The sequence below is a fragment of the Ranitomeya imitator genome, chromosome 5 (assembly GCF_032444005.1).
Source record: "Ranitomeya imitator isolate aRanImi1 chromosome 5, aRanImi1.pri, whole genome shotgun sequence".
NCBI classification, from domain to species: Eukaryota; Metazoa; Chordata; class Amphibia; order Anura; family Dendrobatidae; genus Ranitomeya; species Ranitomeya imitator.
In genome coordinates, this window is record NC_091286.1 from 82,081,867 (window position 1) to 82,098,629 (window position 16,763).

Here is a 16,763-nt window from a genome sequence, read left to right on the forward strand (position 1 = left end):
GAGTGACCGCAGACAGGCTTCCAAGGCCTAACATAACAAACTTGGGCTGGCTGTAGGCACTTTTAAATTGGTTCCAGGGGTACACGGGCAGCAGTGGTCTGGTCTGTGGAAGTCTAGTGGACGGAGTGACCGCAGACAGGCTTCGAAGGCCTAACATAACAAACTTGGGCTGGCTGTAGGCACTTTTACATTGGTTCCAGGGGTACACGGGCAGCAGTGGTCTGGTCTGTGGAAGTCTAGTGGAAGGAGTGACCGCAGACAGGCTTCCAAGGCCTAACATAACAAAATTGGGCTGGCTGTAGGCACTTTTAAATTGGTTCCAGGGGTACATGGGCAGCAGTGTATGGTCAGTGGAAGTCTAGTGGAAGGAGTGACGGCAGACAGTCTTCGAAGGCCTAACATAACAAAATTGGGCTGACTGTAGGCACTTTTAAATTGGTTCCAGGGTAACACGGCCAGCAGTGGCCTGGTCAGTGTAGTAGTTGTAGAAAGAAGGGACCGCAGACAGGCTTCGAAGGCCTAACATAACAAAAATGTCAAAACAATGGTATTGTCAGTGCCAGGCATTGAAGGATGTCAGCGCCTAGACTACACATTGGTGAAGCTGTGAGAGATAATTTTGCTAGTGGTAGAGCACTGTTTGAGCTGGGGGGGGGAACTGTCTTGTGGCCGGCGGTACAGGCACAGGGCCCCTCATATTACAACGGTGTGTCTGACGTTGGGTGCGCACCACCACCGCCAGAGACACTTTATTGTACTATGAGGGACCCAGTGGCAGTGCCGTCGACCAAAAGCGGCCACACCCACCTCTTCAGACAAACAGCACTCTCAAGGGTCCAAGCGCAAAGTGGCGATAGCACGGCCCCGTGTGGGGAGTTTGGCCATTTCGTGAGGTGGAAACATGTCGTATGCTGGACAATCAGGTGAAGAAAATTACGAGATTGGAAAAGTCATTCAGAATAGTCCACAGGCAAGACCTTTTCATAGGAAAGCTAGGTGTCAGCCGGGCAGGGTGGGGCAAAAGATTTTGAAATCCAGTTGTGGTTCATTTTAATGAAGGTTAGATCATCTACATTTTGGGTAGCCAGACGAGTCCTTTTATCTGTTAGTATTGAACCTGCAGCACTGAATACTCTTTCTGATAGGACACTAGCTGCCGGGCAAGCAAGCTCCTGCAATGCATATTCTGCCAATTCTGGCCAGGTGTCTAATTTAGATGCCCAGTAATCAAATGGGAATGACGGTTGAGGGAGAACGTCGATAAGGGATGAAAAATAGTTTGTAACCATACTGGACAAATGTTGTCTCCTGTCACTTTGAATTGATGCTGCAGTACCTGTCCTGTCTGCGGTCATAGAAAAATCACTCCACAACCTGGTCAGAAAACCCCTCTGGCCAACGCCACTTCTGATTTCTGCCCCTCTAACACCTCTGGTCTGCTGGCCCCTGGAGCTCGTGTGAGAATGATCACGGGCGCTGTGTGCAGGGAATGCCAGAAGCAAACGGTCAACAAGAGTTGATTGTTTTGTTGCTAATATTAGTTCCAAGTTCTCATGTGGCATAATATTTTGCAATTTGCCTTTATAGCGAGGATCAAGGAGGCAGGCCAACCAGTAATCGTCATCGTTCATCATTTTTGTAATGCGTGTGTCCCTTTTGAGGATACGCAAGGCATAATCCGCCATGTGGGCCAAAGTTCCCGTTGTCAAATCTGCGGTTGTGCTTGGTTGAGGGGCAGTTGCAGGCAAATCTACGTCACTTGTGTCCCTCAAAAAACCAGAACCCGGCCTTGCCACGCCACCAATTTCCCGTGCCCCCGGGAAAGCTTCCTCATTAAAAATATACTCATCCCCATCATCCTCCTCATCCTCCACCTCCTCTTCGCCCGGTACCTCGTCATGTACACTGCCCTGATCAGACAATCGCTGACTGTCATCAAGGCTTTCCTCTTCCTCTGGTGCAGACGCCTGATCCTTTAAAAAAGAAAAACATTAGATCCTTTAAAAAAGAAAAACATTAGACTCGAACAAAGACGACCCAGGAAAACATACTCAGAAGGGAGGTAAGAACATTTCTAAAACAATCCACAGTGAGGAGATTGGAACAAAACAAAATCCTCTATACTGCATGCTCGCAAACGCCAGAAGCCTGACAAACAAGATGGAAGAACTAGAAGCAGAAATATCTACAGGTAACTTTGACATAGTGGGAATAACCGAGACATGGTTAGATGAAAGCTATGACTGGGCAGTTAACTTACAGGGTTACAGTCTGTTTAGAAAGGATCGTAAAAATCGGAGAGGAGGAGGGGTTTGTCTCTATGTAAAGTCTTGTCTAAAGTCCACTTTAAGGGAGGATATTAGCGAAGGGAATGAGGATGTCGAGTCCATATGGGTTGAAATTCATGGAGGGAAAAATGGTAACAAAATTCTCATTGGGGTCTGTTACAAACCCCCAAATATAACAGAAAGCATGGAAAGTCTACTTCTAAAGCAGATAGATGAAGCTGCAACCCATAATGAGGTCCTGGTTATGGGGGACTTTAACTACCCGGATATTAACTGGGAAACAGAAACCTGTGAAACCCATAAAGGCAACAGGTTTCTGCTAATAACCAAGAAAAATTATCTTTCACAATTGGTGCAGAATCCAACCAGAGGAGCAGCACTTTTAGACCTAATACTATCTAATAGACCTGACAGAATAACAAATCTGCAGGTGGTTGGGCATTTAGGAAATAGCGACCACAATATTGTGCAGTTTCACCTGTCTTTCACTAGGGGGACTTGTCAGGGAGTCACAAAAACATTGAACTTTAGGAAGGCAAAGTTTGAACAGCTTAGAGATGCCCTTAATCTGGTAGACTGGGACAATATCCTCAGAAATGAGAATACAGATAATAAATGGGAAATGTTTAAGAACATCCTAAATAGGCAGTGTAAGCGGTTTATACCTTGTGGGAATAAAAGGACTAGAAATAGGAAAAACCCAATGTGGCTAAACAAAGAAGTAAGACAGGCAATTAACAGTAAAAAGAAAGCATTTGCACTACTAAAGCAGGATGGCACCATTGAAGCTCTAAAAAACTATAGGGAGAAAAATACTTTATCTAAAAAACTAATTAAAGCTGCCAAAAAGGAAACAGAGAAGCACATTGCTAAGGAGAGTAAAACTAATCCCAAACTGTTCTTCAACTATATCAATAGTAAAAGAATAAAAACTGAAAATGTAGGCCCCTTAAAAAATAGTGAGGAAAGAATGGTTGTAGATGACGAGGAAAAAGCTAACATATTAAACACCTTCTTCTCCACGGTATTCACGGTGGAAAATGAAATGCTAGGTGAAATCCCAAGAAACAATGAAAACCCTATATTAAGGGTCACCAATCTAACCCAAGAAGAGGTGCGAAACCGGCTAAATAAGATTAAAATAGATAAATCTCCGGGTCCGGATGGCATACACCCACGAGTACTAAGAGAACTAAGTAATGTAATAGATAAACCATTATTTCTTATTTTTAGGGACTCTATAGCGACAGGGTCTGTTCCACAGGATTGGCGCATAGCAAATGTGGTGCCAATATTCAAAAAGGGCTCTAAAAGTGAACCTGGAAATTATAGGCCAGTAAGTCTAACCTCTATTGTTGGTAAAATATTTGAAGGGTTTCTGAGGGATGTTATTCTGGATTATCTCAATGAGAATAACTGTTTAACTCCATATCAGCATGGGTTTGAGAAATCGCTCCTGTCAAACCAATCTAATCAGTTTTTATGAAGAGGTAAGCTATAGACTGGACCACGGTGAGTCATTGGACGTGGTATATCTCGATTTTTCCAAAGCGTTTGATACCGTGCCGCACAAGAGGTTGGTACACAAAATGAGAATGCTTGGTCTGGGGGAAAATGTGTGTAAATGGGTTAGTAACTGGCTTAGTGATAGAAAGCAGAGGGTGGTTATAAATGGTATAGTCTCTAACTGGGTCGCTGTGACCAGTGGGGTACCGCAGGGGTCAGTATTGGGACCTGTTCTCTTCAACATATTCATTAATGATCTGGTAGAAGGTTTACACAGTAAAATATCGATATTTGCAGATGATACAAAACTATGTAAAGCAGTTAATACAAGAGAAGATAGTATTCTGCTACAGATGGATCTGGATAAGTTGGAAACTTGGGCTGAAAGGTGGCAGATGAGGTTTAACAATGATAAATGTAAGGTTATACACATGGGAAGAGGGAATCAATATCACCATTACACACTGAACGGGAAACCACTGGGTAAATCTGACAGGGAGAAGGACTTGGGGATCCTAGTTAATGATAAACTTACCTGGAGCAGCCAGTGCCAGGCAGCAGCTGCCAAGGCAAACAGGATCATGGGGTGCATTAAAAGAGGTCTGGATACACATGATGAGAGCATTATACTGCCTCTGTACAAATCCCTAGTTAGACCGCACATGGAGTACTGTGTCCAGTTTTGGGCACCGGTGCTCAGGAAGGATATAATGGAACTAGAGAGAGTACAAAGGAGGGCAACAAAATTAATAAAGGGGATGGGAGAACTACAATACCCAGATAGATTAGCGAAATTAGGATTATTTAGTCTAGAAAAAAGACGACTGAGGGGTGATCTAATAACCATGTATAAGTATATAAGGGGACAATACAAATATCTCGCTGAGGATCTGTTTATACCAAGGAAGGTGAGGGGCACAAGGGGGCATTCTTTGCGTCTGGAGGAGAGAAGGTTTTTCCACCAACATAGAAGAGGATTCTTTACTGTTAGGGCAGTGAGAATCTGGAATTGCTTGCCTGAGGAGGTGGTGATGGCGAACTCAGTCGAGGGGTTCAAGAGAGGCCTGGATGTCTTCCTGGAGCAGAACAATATTGTATCATACAATTATTAGGTTCTGTAGAAGGACGTAGATCTGGGTATTTATTATGATGGAATATAGGCTGAACTGGATGGACAAATGTCTTTTTTCGGCCTTACTAACTATGTTACTATGTTACTATGTTTATGTGCGTCAAACTTTGCATCAGCAGACGCATTAGGGGGATGCTCATGCTTATTATGGCGTTGTCTGCACTAACCAGCCGTGTGCATTCCTCAAAACACTGAAGGACTTGACACATGTCTTGAATCTTCGACCACTGCACACCTGACAACTCCATGTCTGCCATCCTACTGCCTGCCCGTGTATGTGTATCCTCCCACAAAAACATAACAGCCCGCCTCTGTTCGCACAGTCTCTGAAGCATGTGCAGTGTTGAGTTCCACCTTGTTGCAACGTCTATGATTAGGCGATGCTGGGGAAGGTTCAAAGAACGCTGATAGGTCTGCATACGGCTGGAGTGTACAGGCGAACGGCGGATATGTGCGCAAAGTCCACGCACTTTGAGGAGCAGGTCGGATAACCCCGGATAACTTTTCAGGAAGCACTGCACCACCAGGTTTAAGGTGTGAGCCAGGCAAGGAATGTGTTTCAGTTGGGAAAGGGAGATGGCAGCCATGAAATTCCTTCCGTTATCACTCACTACCTTGCCTGCCTCAAGATCTACAGTGCCCAGCCACGACTGCGTTTCTTGCTGCAAGAACTCGGACAGAACTTCCGCGGTGTGTCTATTGTCGCCCAAACACTTCATAGCCAATACAGCCTGCTGACGTTTGCCAGTAGCTGCCCCATAATGGGAGACCTGGTGTGCAACAGTGGCAGGTGCGGATGGAGTGTTTGTGCGACTGCGGTCTGTGGACGAGCTCTTGCTTCTGCAGGAGGACGAGGAGGAGGAGGAGGAGGAGGGGGTGCGAACGGCTACAGACAACTGTTTACTAGACCGTGGCCTAGGCAGAACTGTCCCAAACTTGCTGTCCCCTGTGGACCCTGAATCCACCACATTTACCCAGTGTGCCGTGATGGACACGTAACGTCCCTGGCCATGCCTACTGGTCCATGCATCGGTTGTCAGGTGCACCTTTGTGCTCACAGATTGCCTGAGTGCATGGACGATGCGCTCTTTAACATGCTGGTGGAGGGCTGGGATGGCTTTTCTGGAAAAAAAGTGTCGACTGGGTAGCTCGTAGCGTGGTACAGCGTAGTCCATCAGGTCTTTGAAAGCTTCGCTTTCAACTAACCGGTAGGGCATCATCTCTAACGAGATTAGTCTAGCTATGTGGGCGTTCAAACCCTGTGTACGCGGATGCGAGGCTAAGTATTTCCTTTTTCTAACCATAGTCTCATGTAGGGTGAGCTGGACTGGAGAGCTGGAGATCGTGGAACTAGCGGGGGTGCCGGTGGACATGGCAGACTGAGAGACGGTGGGAGATGGTATTGTTGCCGCCGGTGCCCTAGATGCAGTGTTTCCTACTACGAAACTGGTGATTCCCTGACCCTGACTGCTTTGGCCTGGCAAAGATACCTGCACAGATACAGCAGGTGGTGCGCTAAATGGTGGTCCTACACTGCCGGAAGGGATGTTGCGTTGATGACTAGCTTCATTGGCCGAGGGTGCAACAACCTTAAGGGACGTTTGGTAGTTAGTCCAAGCTTTCAAATGCATGGTGGTTAAATGTCTATGCATGCAACTAGTATTGAGACTTTTCAGATTCTGACCTCTGCTTAAGGAAGTAGAACATTTTTGACAGATGACTTTGCGCTGATCAATTGGATGTTGTTTAAAAAAATGCCAGACTGCACTCTTTCTAGCATCGGATACCTTTTCAGGCATTGCAGACTGAGCTTTAACCGGATGGCCACGCTGTCCTCCACCAGGTTTTGGCTTTGCCACGCGTTTTGGGCAAGATACGGGCCCGGCAGATGGAACCTGTGGCGATGTTGATGCCTGCTGCGGCCCCTCCTCCTCCTCTGCTTCAGAACTGCTGCCGCCTGCACCCTGTTCCCCCAATGGCTGCCAATCGGGGTCAAGAACTGGGTCATCTAATAACTCTTCTTGTACCTCCTGCGCAACTTCGTCTGTGTCACCGTGTCGTTCGGTGGTATAGCGTTCGTGATGGGGCAACATAGTCTCATCAGGGTCTGATTCTTGATCAGCACCCTGCGAGGGCAATGTTGTGGTCTGAGTCAAAGGACCAGCATAGTAGTCTGGCTGTGGCTGTGCATCAGTGCACTCCATGTCAGATTCAACTTGTAATGGGCATGGACTGTTAACTGCTTCACTTTCTAAGCCAGGGACGGTATGTGTAAAGAGCTCCATGGAGTAACCCGTTGTGTCGCCTGCTGCATTCTTCTCTGTTGTTGTTTTTGCTGAAGAGGACAAGGAAGTGACTTGTCCCTGACCGTGAACATCCACTAACGACGCGCTGCTTTTACTTTTACCAGTTTCACGAGAGGAGGCAAAAGAGCTAGAGGCTGAGTCAGCAAGATAAGCCAAAACTTGCTCTTGCTGCTCCGGCTTTAAAAGCGGTTTTCCTAATCCCAGAAAAGGGAGCGTTCGAGGCCTTGTGTAGCCGGACGACGAACCTGGCTCCACAGCTCCAGACTTAGGTGCAATATTTTTTTCCCCACGACCACCTGATGCTCCACCACTACCACTACCCTCATTACCAGCTGACAATGAACGCCCCCGGCCACGACCTCTTCCACTAGACTTCCTCATTGTTTTAAAAACGTAACCAAACTAACGTTATTTGTTGCAGTCACACAACTTACACGGTGAGCTATAACTTCAGTATGATTTAGCTACCCCTTTACAGGTTGGTGAGACCACAGCGAAAATCAGGCCCAATGTTACACACTCTGTTTTTGGTGGCTGCAAATTAGAGAATGCCCCACACGCAGGACTGTCACTGAAGCACAAATGTTAATATTAATGTCACACTATTATTTTTTTTTTATTTTTAATTTTTTCAGGAACACTTTAGAAACCCCCCCCAAAAAAAAAAAATAGATTTTTGCAGGGAGAATTTAGAAAACAAATGTAACAAACTATATGCTTTCTATGGGCCACTGAGTGAGAGATGACGCACACAGGAATCAGGAGTGGCACACAAGCCCAGAGGCCAATATTTTTCTACCAATGATTGATGGAGTTATTTTCTCTGGTAGATTTTGGAACCCAAATCAAGGAGAAAAAATATAGGCTTTCTATGGACCACAATTGGAGAGAGAGAGAGAGAGAGAGAGATGGCACACCCAGGAGTCAAGACTGGCACACAAGCAGAAAGGCCAATATTAATCTCCCACTGTTTTTTTTTGGTTGTTTTTTTTTTTTTTTTTTCAGGGAGACTTTAGAAAAAAAAATAATAAAAAAAATATGATTTTATCAGGAAGAATTTAGAAACCAAATAAAATAAAATGATTTTTTCAGGGAGAATTTATAAAACAAATAAAACCAAAAATAGGCGTTCTATGGCCCACTGAGTGAGAGATGACGCACACAGGAGTCAAGACTGGCACACAAGCAGAAAGGCCAATATTAATCCCCCACTGTTTTTTTTGTTTGTTTTTTTTTTTTGTTTTGTTTTTTTCAGGGAGACTTTAGAAAAAAAAATAATAAAAAAAATATGATTTTATCAGGAAGAATTTAGAAACCAAATAAAATAAAATTATTTTTTCAGGGAGAATTTAGAAAACAAATAAAACCAAAAATAGGCGTTCTATGGCCCACTGACAGAGAGAGAGAGAGATGGCACGCTTAGTACTGGCACACAAGCCCAAAGGGCAATATTAATCTCCCTTTTTTTTTCAGGGAGAATTTCTAAAACCCAAAAAAAAAAAAAAAATAGGCTTTCTATGGCCCACTATTTGTGAGAGAGATGGGACGCTCAGGACTGGCACAGATGGCACGCTCAGGACTGGCACAGAAGCCCAGAGGCCAATATTAATCTCCCTTTTTTTCTGGGAGAATTTATAAAACCAAAAAAATATTTAAATAGGCTTTCTATGGCCCACTATTTGTGAGAGAGATGGCACGCTCAGGACTGGCACAGATGGCACGCTCACAACTGGCACACAAGCCCAGAGGCCAATATTAATCTCCCTTTTTTCAGGGAAAATTTATAAAACCAAAAAAAAAATTAAATAGGCTTTCTATGGCCCACTATTTGTGAGAGAGATGGCACGCTCAGGACTGGCACAGATGGCACACTCACAACTGGCACACAAGCCCAGAGGCCAATATTAATCTCCCTTTTTTTCAGGGAGAATTTATAAAACCCAAAAAAAAATTAAATAGGCTTTCTATGGCCCACTATTTGTGAGAGAGATGGCACACTCAGGACTGGCACACAAGCCCAAAGGCCAATATTAATCTCCCACTGTATTTTTATCAGGGAGAATTTATACACCCCACAAAAAAAAATACAGAAAAATGAAAAGGCTTTCTATGGCCCACTATGTGAGAGAGATGGCACACACAGGGATGGCACTCTAGCAGAAATGCCAAATTGCCAATCTTAATCTCCCACCAAAAAAAAAACAAAAAAAAAAACAGGGAATGTCCTACAATTACTATCTCCCTGCCTGCAGTAATCTCAGCCAGGTATGGCAGGCAGCTACTATCTCCCTGCCTGCAGTAATCTCAGCCAGGTATGGCAGGCAGCAATAAGGAGTGGACTGATGCACAAATCAAATAAAAAGTGTGGACAAACAAAAAAGATAGCTGTGCAGAAAGGAAGGAACAAGAGGATTTGTGCTTTGAAAAAAGCAGTTGGTTTGCACAGCGGCGTACACACAGCAATGCAGCTATCAGGGAGCCTTCTAGGGCAGCCCAATGAGCTACAGCGCTGAGGGGGAAAAAAAAAAAAAAAAAACTTCCACTGTCCCTGCACACCGAGGGTGGTGTTGGGACAGTGCAAATCGCTGCAGCACAAGCGGTTTTGTGGTTAATGGACCCTGCCTAACGCTATCCCTGCTTCTGACAAAGCGGCAGCAACCTCTCCCTAAGCTCAGATCAGCAGCAGTAAGATGGCGGTCGGCGGGAACGCCTCTTTATAGCCCCTGTGACGTCGCAGACAGCAAGCCAATCACTGCAATGCCCTTCTCTAAGATGGTGGGGACCAGGACCTATGTCATCACGCTGCCCACACTCTGCGTTTACCTTCATTGGCTGAGAAATGGCGCTTTTCGCGTCATTGAAACGCGACTTTGGCGCGAAAGTCGCGTACCGCATGGCCGACCCCGCACAGGGGTCGGATCGGGTTTCATGAAACCCCGACTTAGCCAAAAGTCGGCGACTTTTGAAAATGTTCGACCCGTTTCGCTCAACCCTATTGGGGACCTCTGTGCTAGACAGTGACTCTTCAGCCATTGTCCTACTTAGTATATTTGTTTGATAAACTTGTGACGCAACGTGGCCAACAATGCTGTCACTACAGTTCTTTCTCTAGATACACAAAGCTGACATGTATAGAAATTCTGTATGTGTCTGCGTGTTATATACAAATACACAGGAGAAATGTCCTGTCTCGTCTTGGTGGAAGGTTCTTACTAACAAACATTACTGATAAATCTTGCGTAGGAGGCTTTCTCCTCACTTTCTTGGTATAAACACTGTTATTATCACACATGGTATTTGCTGTGATGCCGTTAATGCTTTGAAAACAATTTCTAAATATTAGTGGCACGACCTTGTGAGTCTGCTCCTTGTTGGGAAAATTGGCTGATTTTTCCTTCAATGATTGTCTCTGTTCAGTCTTTTTTTTTGTTTGTTTCATTGTGTTTTAGTAATACAAATGTCAAAGAAATGGGATGTTCTGCTTAACTTTAATGTAAGTTTATTCATTACATATACACTCAAATCTGTAAAATATAGCCATTCATTCATTCATTCATTCATTCATTCATTGTTTCTTCAATCTAAGTCTTCCTTGATGGATAGCTATCTGTGACTCTGTATTAGTGCCAGCTGCCAATCAGTATCAGGGGCACAGTTACAGCTGCCGCTCTCTATACACAGTAACACAATGTCAAAATGAAATAAATCACAAAGATGAACTCATAATTTAAAGTAAATATTCACTGGTTCAACAGTTGATACCTACTCAAAAGAAGTGAATAAACACAAAGATACACTACCGTTCAAAAGTTTAGGGTCACTTAGACATTTCCTTATTTTTTTTTTTTTTTTTTAAAGAAAAGCAGTTTTTTTCCACTGCTAACATTAAATGATTCAGGAATACGCTCTATACATTGTTAATGTGGTAAATGACAATGCTAGCTGCAAACGTCTGGTTTGTAATACAATATCTTCATAGGTGTATAGAAGCCCATTTCCAACAACCATCACTCCAGTGTTCTTGTGGTACTTTGTGTTTACTAACTGTGTAAGAAGGCTAATGGATGGTTAGAATACCCTTGAAAACACTTGTGCAAGTATGTTAGCACAGCTGAAAACAGTTTGGCTGCTTAGAAAACCTATAAACCTGACCTTCCTTTGAGCTAGTTGAGAATCTGGAGCATTAAATTTGTTGGTTCCATTAAACTCTCCAAATGGCCAGAAAAAAAAGAACTTTCATGTGAAACTCGACAGTCTATTCTTGTTCTTAGAAATGAAGGCTATTTCATGCTAGAAATTGACAAGAAACTGAAGATTTCCTACAACTTTGTGGTGTACTACTCCCTTTAGAGGAGAGCACAAGCAGACTTTAACCAGAGTAGAAAGAGAAGTGGGCACAACTGAGCCACAAGACAAGTACATTAGTCTGTGGTTTGAGAAGTAGACGCCTCACAGGTCCTCAACTGATTGGAAAAAAAAATGTTATGGACAGACAAATCCAAGTTTGAGGTGTTTGGATCACACAGAAGAACATTTGTGAGACGCAGAACAACTGAAAAGTTGCTGGAAGCGTACCTGACGCCATCTGTCAAGCATGGTGGAGGTAATGTGATTGTTGGGGTTGCTTTGGTGCTAGTAAAGTGGGAGATTTGTACAAGGTAAAAGGGATATTGAATAAGGAAGGCTATCACTCCATTTTGCAATGCCATGCCATACCCTGTGGACAGCGCTTGATTGGAGCCAATTTCATCCTACGACAGGACAATGACACAAAGCTCACCTCCAAATTATGCAAGAACTATTTAGGGAAGAAGCAGGCAGCTGGTATTCTATCTGTAATGGAGTGGCCAGCGCTGTCACCAGATCTCAACCCCATTGAGCTGTTGTGGGAGCAGCTTGACCGTATGGTACGCAAAGAGTGCCCATCAAGCCAAACCAACTTGTGGGAGGGGCTTCTGGAAGCATGGGGTGACATTTCTCCAGATTACCTTAGCAAATTACCTGCTAGAATGTCAAAGGTCTGCAATGCTGTAATTGCTGCAAAGGGAGCATTCTTTGACGAAAGCAAAGTTTGAAGGAGAAAATGATTTCAAATTAAAAATCTTTTTTTCGAACCTTGTCAATGTCTGGGTTACATTTTCAATTCATTTGGCAACTCATTCTACTATATAATTGTCTAAGAGTCACTTCCGTCTGTCTGCCTCGGATATTCATTGGTCGCGGCCTCTGTCTGTCATGGAATCCAAGTTGCTGATTGGTCATGGCAAAACGCCCACGACCATTGCCACGACCAATCGGCATTGGCCACAGTCCGGCAGCAATATGGCCGCTCTTTCCTCCCCGCAGTCATTGCCCGCTCCATACTCCCCTCCAATCATCCAGTCAGCCCTCACACAGGGTTAATGCCAACGTTACCGGAGCGCGGTGCAACGCACTCCGGTTACGCAGCTATTAACCCTGTTTGACCAAGTTTTTACTATTGATGCTACGTATGCAGCATCAATAGTAAAACGATCTAATGGTACAAAAAATAATAATAAAAAAAAAACAAAAACGTTAATCTCACCCTCCGACGTCTCGTCCTGTCCGGCAGGTTCCTGTGCTAAGGATGCTACGGGAGAAGGACCTGCCATGACGTCACGGTCATGTGACCGCGACGTCATCACAAATCCTACACGCCTGCGCGAGAAGGACCTGCCATGACGTCACGGTCATGTGACCGCGATGTCATCACAGGTCCTGCGCTCAGTCATACCAACCCTGGGACCGGAAGCTGCCACGTGCACCGTACACAGGAGCCAGGACTAAGGTGAGTATATGTTAATTTTTTATTTTGTCACTGGCCAATATACTACATTACTGGCCAATATACTACATTACTGGGCAATATACTACGTGGCTGACCAATATACTACATACTACGTGTCTGGGCAATGTACTACGTGTCTGGGCAATGTACTACGTGTCTGGGCAATGTACTACGTGTCTGGGCAATGTACTACGTGTCTGGGCAATGTACTACGTGACTGGGCAATATACTACGTGGACATGCATATTCTAGAATAGCCGATGCGTTAGAATCGGGCCACCATCTAGTTTGATTAATAAAAGTATAAGCTTTCACGGAAAACACAAAATTGTCTGGGTGACCCTATACTTTTGAATGGTAGTGTATACGTATAAAAATATCATATTTTGTCATTGAATAAAATTATAAACACATGAAATGTTAAAAACACATGGGGGGGAAGGGAAAAGTCCTATGTAGGAAAAACTGCAAACCATTTGTGGAAGTGCAAATGTTGTGCAGTCTTTTCTACCCAAAGAAGCCTTGTGGTCAAGCCAATAATAAAGTGCATAAAGGCATATAAGTATAGCATAATGATTCACAAGAGGTGTGACTTGGACAGACCATAAACCTCATATATCAAAGACCATGAAGGAAGAAAAATAAGGGAAGGCTTAGTTGCCAATTGCAAGTACCCAGTGACTCCAACGTACGTTTGACCTGTTGGCTTTCTCAAGGAGTACATACTCCTTTTGATTATTTTGAGTAGGAATTATTTCGCTATGCACAGGGTGGTGACTGCTGAATCCGCGCCAGCGCTGCCAAACGAGTGAAGACCTGAAAGCTACAAAAAATGCTAAAACTGGTGTTATTGAAAGGGTTAAATGACTTTGGGCCACTGATCTCACACTGCAGATACATAGATCAGGGTGCCCCACAGCAAATTCAGGTCACTCTAGCCTGGTCTGAATGGCTTCTGGGCATTAGAACTAGCGTCAAAGTGGGCAGTCGATTTTGATTATTTAAATAAGTAACTGTTGTTTTTCAGGGGTTAAATGACTTTGGGCCACTGATCTCACACCATCGTTCCATAATTAGTGATGCCCCAAATCAAAATCAGATCACTCCAGCCTGGCCCAAATGGGTTCCCGGCAGCAGAGCTGGCACCAAAATGAGCAAATAGCAAATTTTATCGCATTTAAATAAGTAACTTTTTATGTTATTTGAAACCATTTCACAGTAAAATTATTAGGAAGCTTATTCAAAAAGTTGAGTTTTTTTTTTTATATTCGCAAAGGTGACGTGAAACGCGCTTTGGGGTCTGTACTTCACTCCCTCCAGGCCGATCCAACCTTCCTTGGTAGACTAGTTACTCTTTTTTTCTTTGTTGGGATTTTTTTGTAATTGCACTTTCCATTGTTTGGCTGTTTACCCTTTATTTGGGGGTACCAATTTCATGTGCTCTGCTGTGCTCTGTAAGATTATTCCACAGTATAGCTGCCATATTTTGGCATTAGTTTGGATAGTTAGTGATATACAGGTGTACTTACTATGTGATTGTACTTGTATACCTCACATTCCAAGATTTCTCTTACCTGTACCAGATACATGCAGTTGTTCCCTGGGAGAGTGGGATCCTCTGTTCCACACTCCTACCTTTTTATCCAGTGGTTATTAATACAATCGGAACAATACACTAAAGATTATTATACTGATTTGGATGTTCTGCTTCCCCTGTTTTATCAGTTTGTAATATCTAGAAATTTAGCTTCAGAAGCCGCAGTCTAAATTTCCCTGACACCCATTTCCAATAGTTAGCAAGTATGCTGTAAACCTCAATGGTCCCTAATATTTATCCGAGTTGTATGACTTTATTTCTGTGAACATAAATCTAAACGTTTTCTGCTCTTTTCAGGTATATACGGCTTTACGGCAGAAAATTTAGCAAAGAAGATCACGTTCTCTTCGTGAAGCTGTTGTATGAGCTGGTGACTGTTCCCAAACTGGAGATCAGCATGATGCAAGGTTTCGCACGCTTGTTGATTAGCCTTTTGAAGTAAGTCAAGGCTCAATTCTGGATTTTTATTATTTGTTATACTAAAAAATACATAACCTGGACATGTAAATAATATGTAAGAAGCTATAGATGTATTTAGAAGGCCTAATGTAAAAGAATAAAATATTATACTTAAACACCAAATATGGCTCTCGTGAGACTAAAACCTGATTTTCTTCCATGTGGCGCAAATCTTTTCATCTTCGCTCATCCTAATGTCTTAAACTGTAAATTTCTGTTCAATACATAAAGGAATCTGGCAATATATTTGACAGTACAAGCTGTTTACATTATTAAATAGATCTTAGGGTACCGTCTCACAGTGGCACTTTGGTCGCTACGATGGCACGATCCGTGACGTTCCAGTGATATCCTCACTATCTCGCTGTGTCTGACACGCTACTGCGATAAGGGACCCCGCCGAGAATCGTACGTCGTAGCAGATCGTTTGAAACTTTCTTTCGTCGTCAAATGTCCCGCTGTGGCGGCATGATCGCATGGTGTAACAAAGGTGTGCACGATATTGTATAAGATGTAATGGGTGGAGGCGCTTGATACGTAGGAGCGCCAAATTCTCCACCTCCTGTGTGCTGATTGGGCGGTACAATACTGTGCGCTCATTCGACAGACGTGGTACTATTGTTCCCGGCCGATAAAACCGCGGCTCTCGAGCGTTGTATTCTTTTGAAAGCTGAGGTGGCGTCGGGAACAATAGCGCTCAGGTGACAATTTTTCCAACCAATGCGCGCACAGTAACCAACGGCCAATCAGCATATTACAGGTGTAGTTAGCTAGCAGCACAACACGCCCCTCGTGAACAACGTCACGCATAGATTATGCAAAATGTGCCCTGAATTGTGAGAGCACCTCCTGTGTGACATGCCCGTACGACTGTCCCATACGACTTCAACATCGCAAATGCGTCATGAAATTATCGCTCCAGCGCCATGCATTGCGAAGTGTGACCGTAGTCTACGACGCTGGAGCGATAATAGAGCGACGCTCGAGCGTCACAGATTGTGCCGTCGTAGCGACCAAAGTGCCACTGTGAGACGTTACCCTTAGACCTGATGAGGCTGGTATACTCGCTTTGAAACTCCATGAATGGCTCTATAATCTTCATATTAGAATGAGAATATTATGAAACCAGCTATCGAACTGGAGATCTCACAAGTCCTACTGTATTGTCTTTGGTGCTTGTACTGAGCAGTGTGAGATCTCAGCAGGAGCGACACACTAAGGAGCCTACAATCCGCCAAGGTAGGTGATAATGGAGTTACACTTTCATAAAGAATTATACAGCCATTCTCACTTGCATTTGCAAAGTACATGCAGAATCTTCTTCAGGTCTAAGATCTGTTTAATTAATAGTAGTTTGCTTTGTGGTATGTGGTGACATATTCCCTTCAATCCATGACTTATGTGCTATGAAACCAGAGTGAGTAGACCTAAGACACTAATACTAACACCGTGTTGGATCCATATTATCATCTAAGGAAACTGCATAAATAGTTTTGTTTTTTTTTTGTGATGTTTTTACTGTAGGCTCTTGGGCTTCTGCTTTAGAATTCCTTTCATTCTGTCAGTCTTGTTCTCTCGCACACTCTATATTTATGGCGTGTGCATATGTGTGTAAGGACTAATGATGAGCCAGCGTGCCAAGTAATATCCGAGCAATATCCAGCGT

General features: G+C 43.8%; 1 protein-coding gene across 1 annotated transcript in view; it reads left to right on the plus strand.

Annotated features, from left to right (window-relative positions):
- Positions 1-16,763, plus strand: part of PSME4 (proteasome activator subunit 4) — a 228,326-nt gene that overhangs the window by 38,858 nt on the left and 172,705 nt on the right. The window contains exon 2 of the mRNA XM_069768879.1: positions 14,936-15,076. Within this exon, the coding sequence (XP_069624980.1) occupies positions 14,936-15,076 (141 nt within the window). The remainder of the gene's footprint in view (positions 1-14,935; positions 15,077-16,763) is intronic.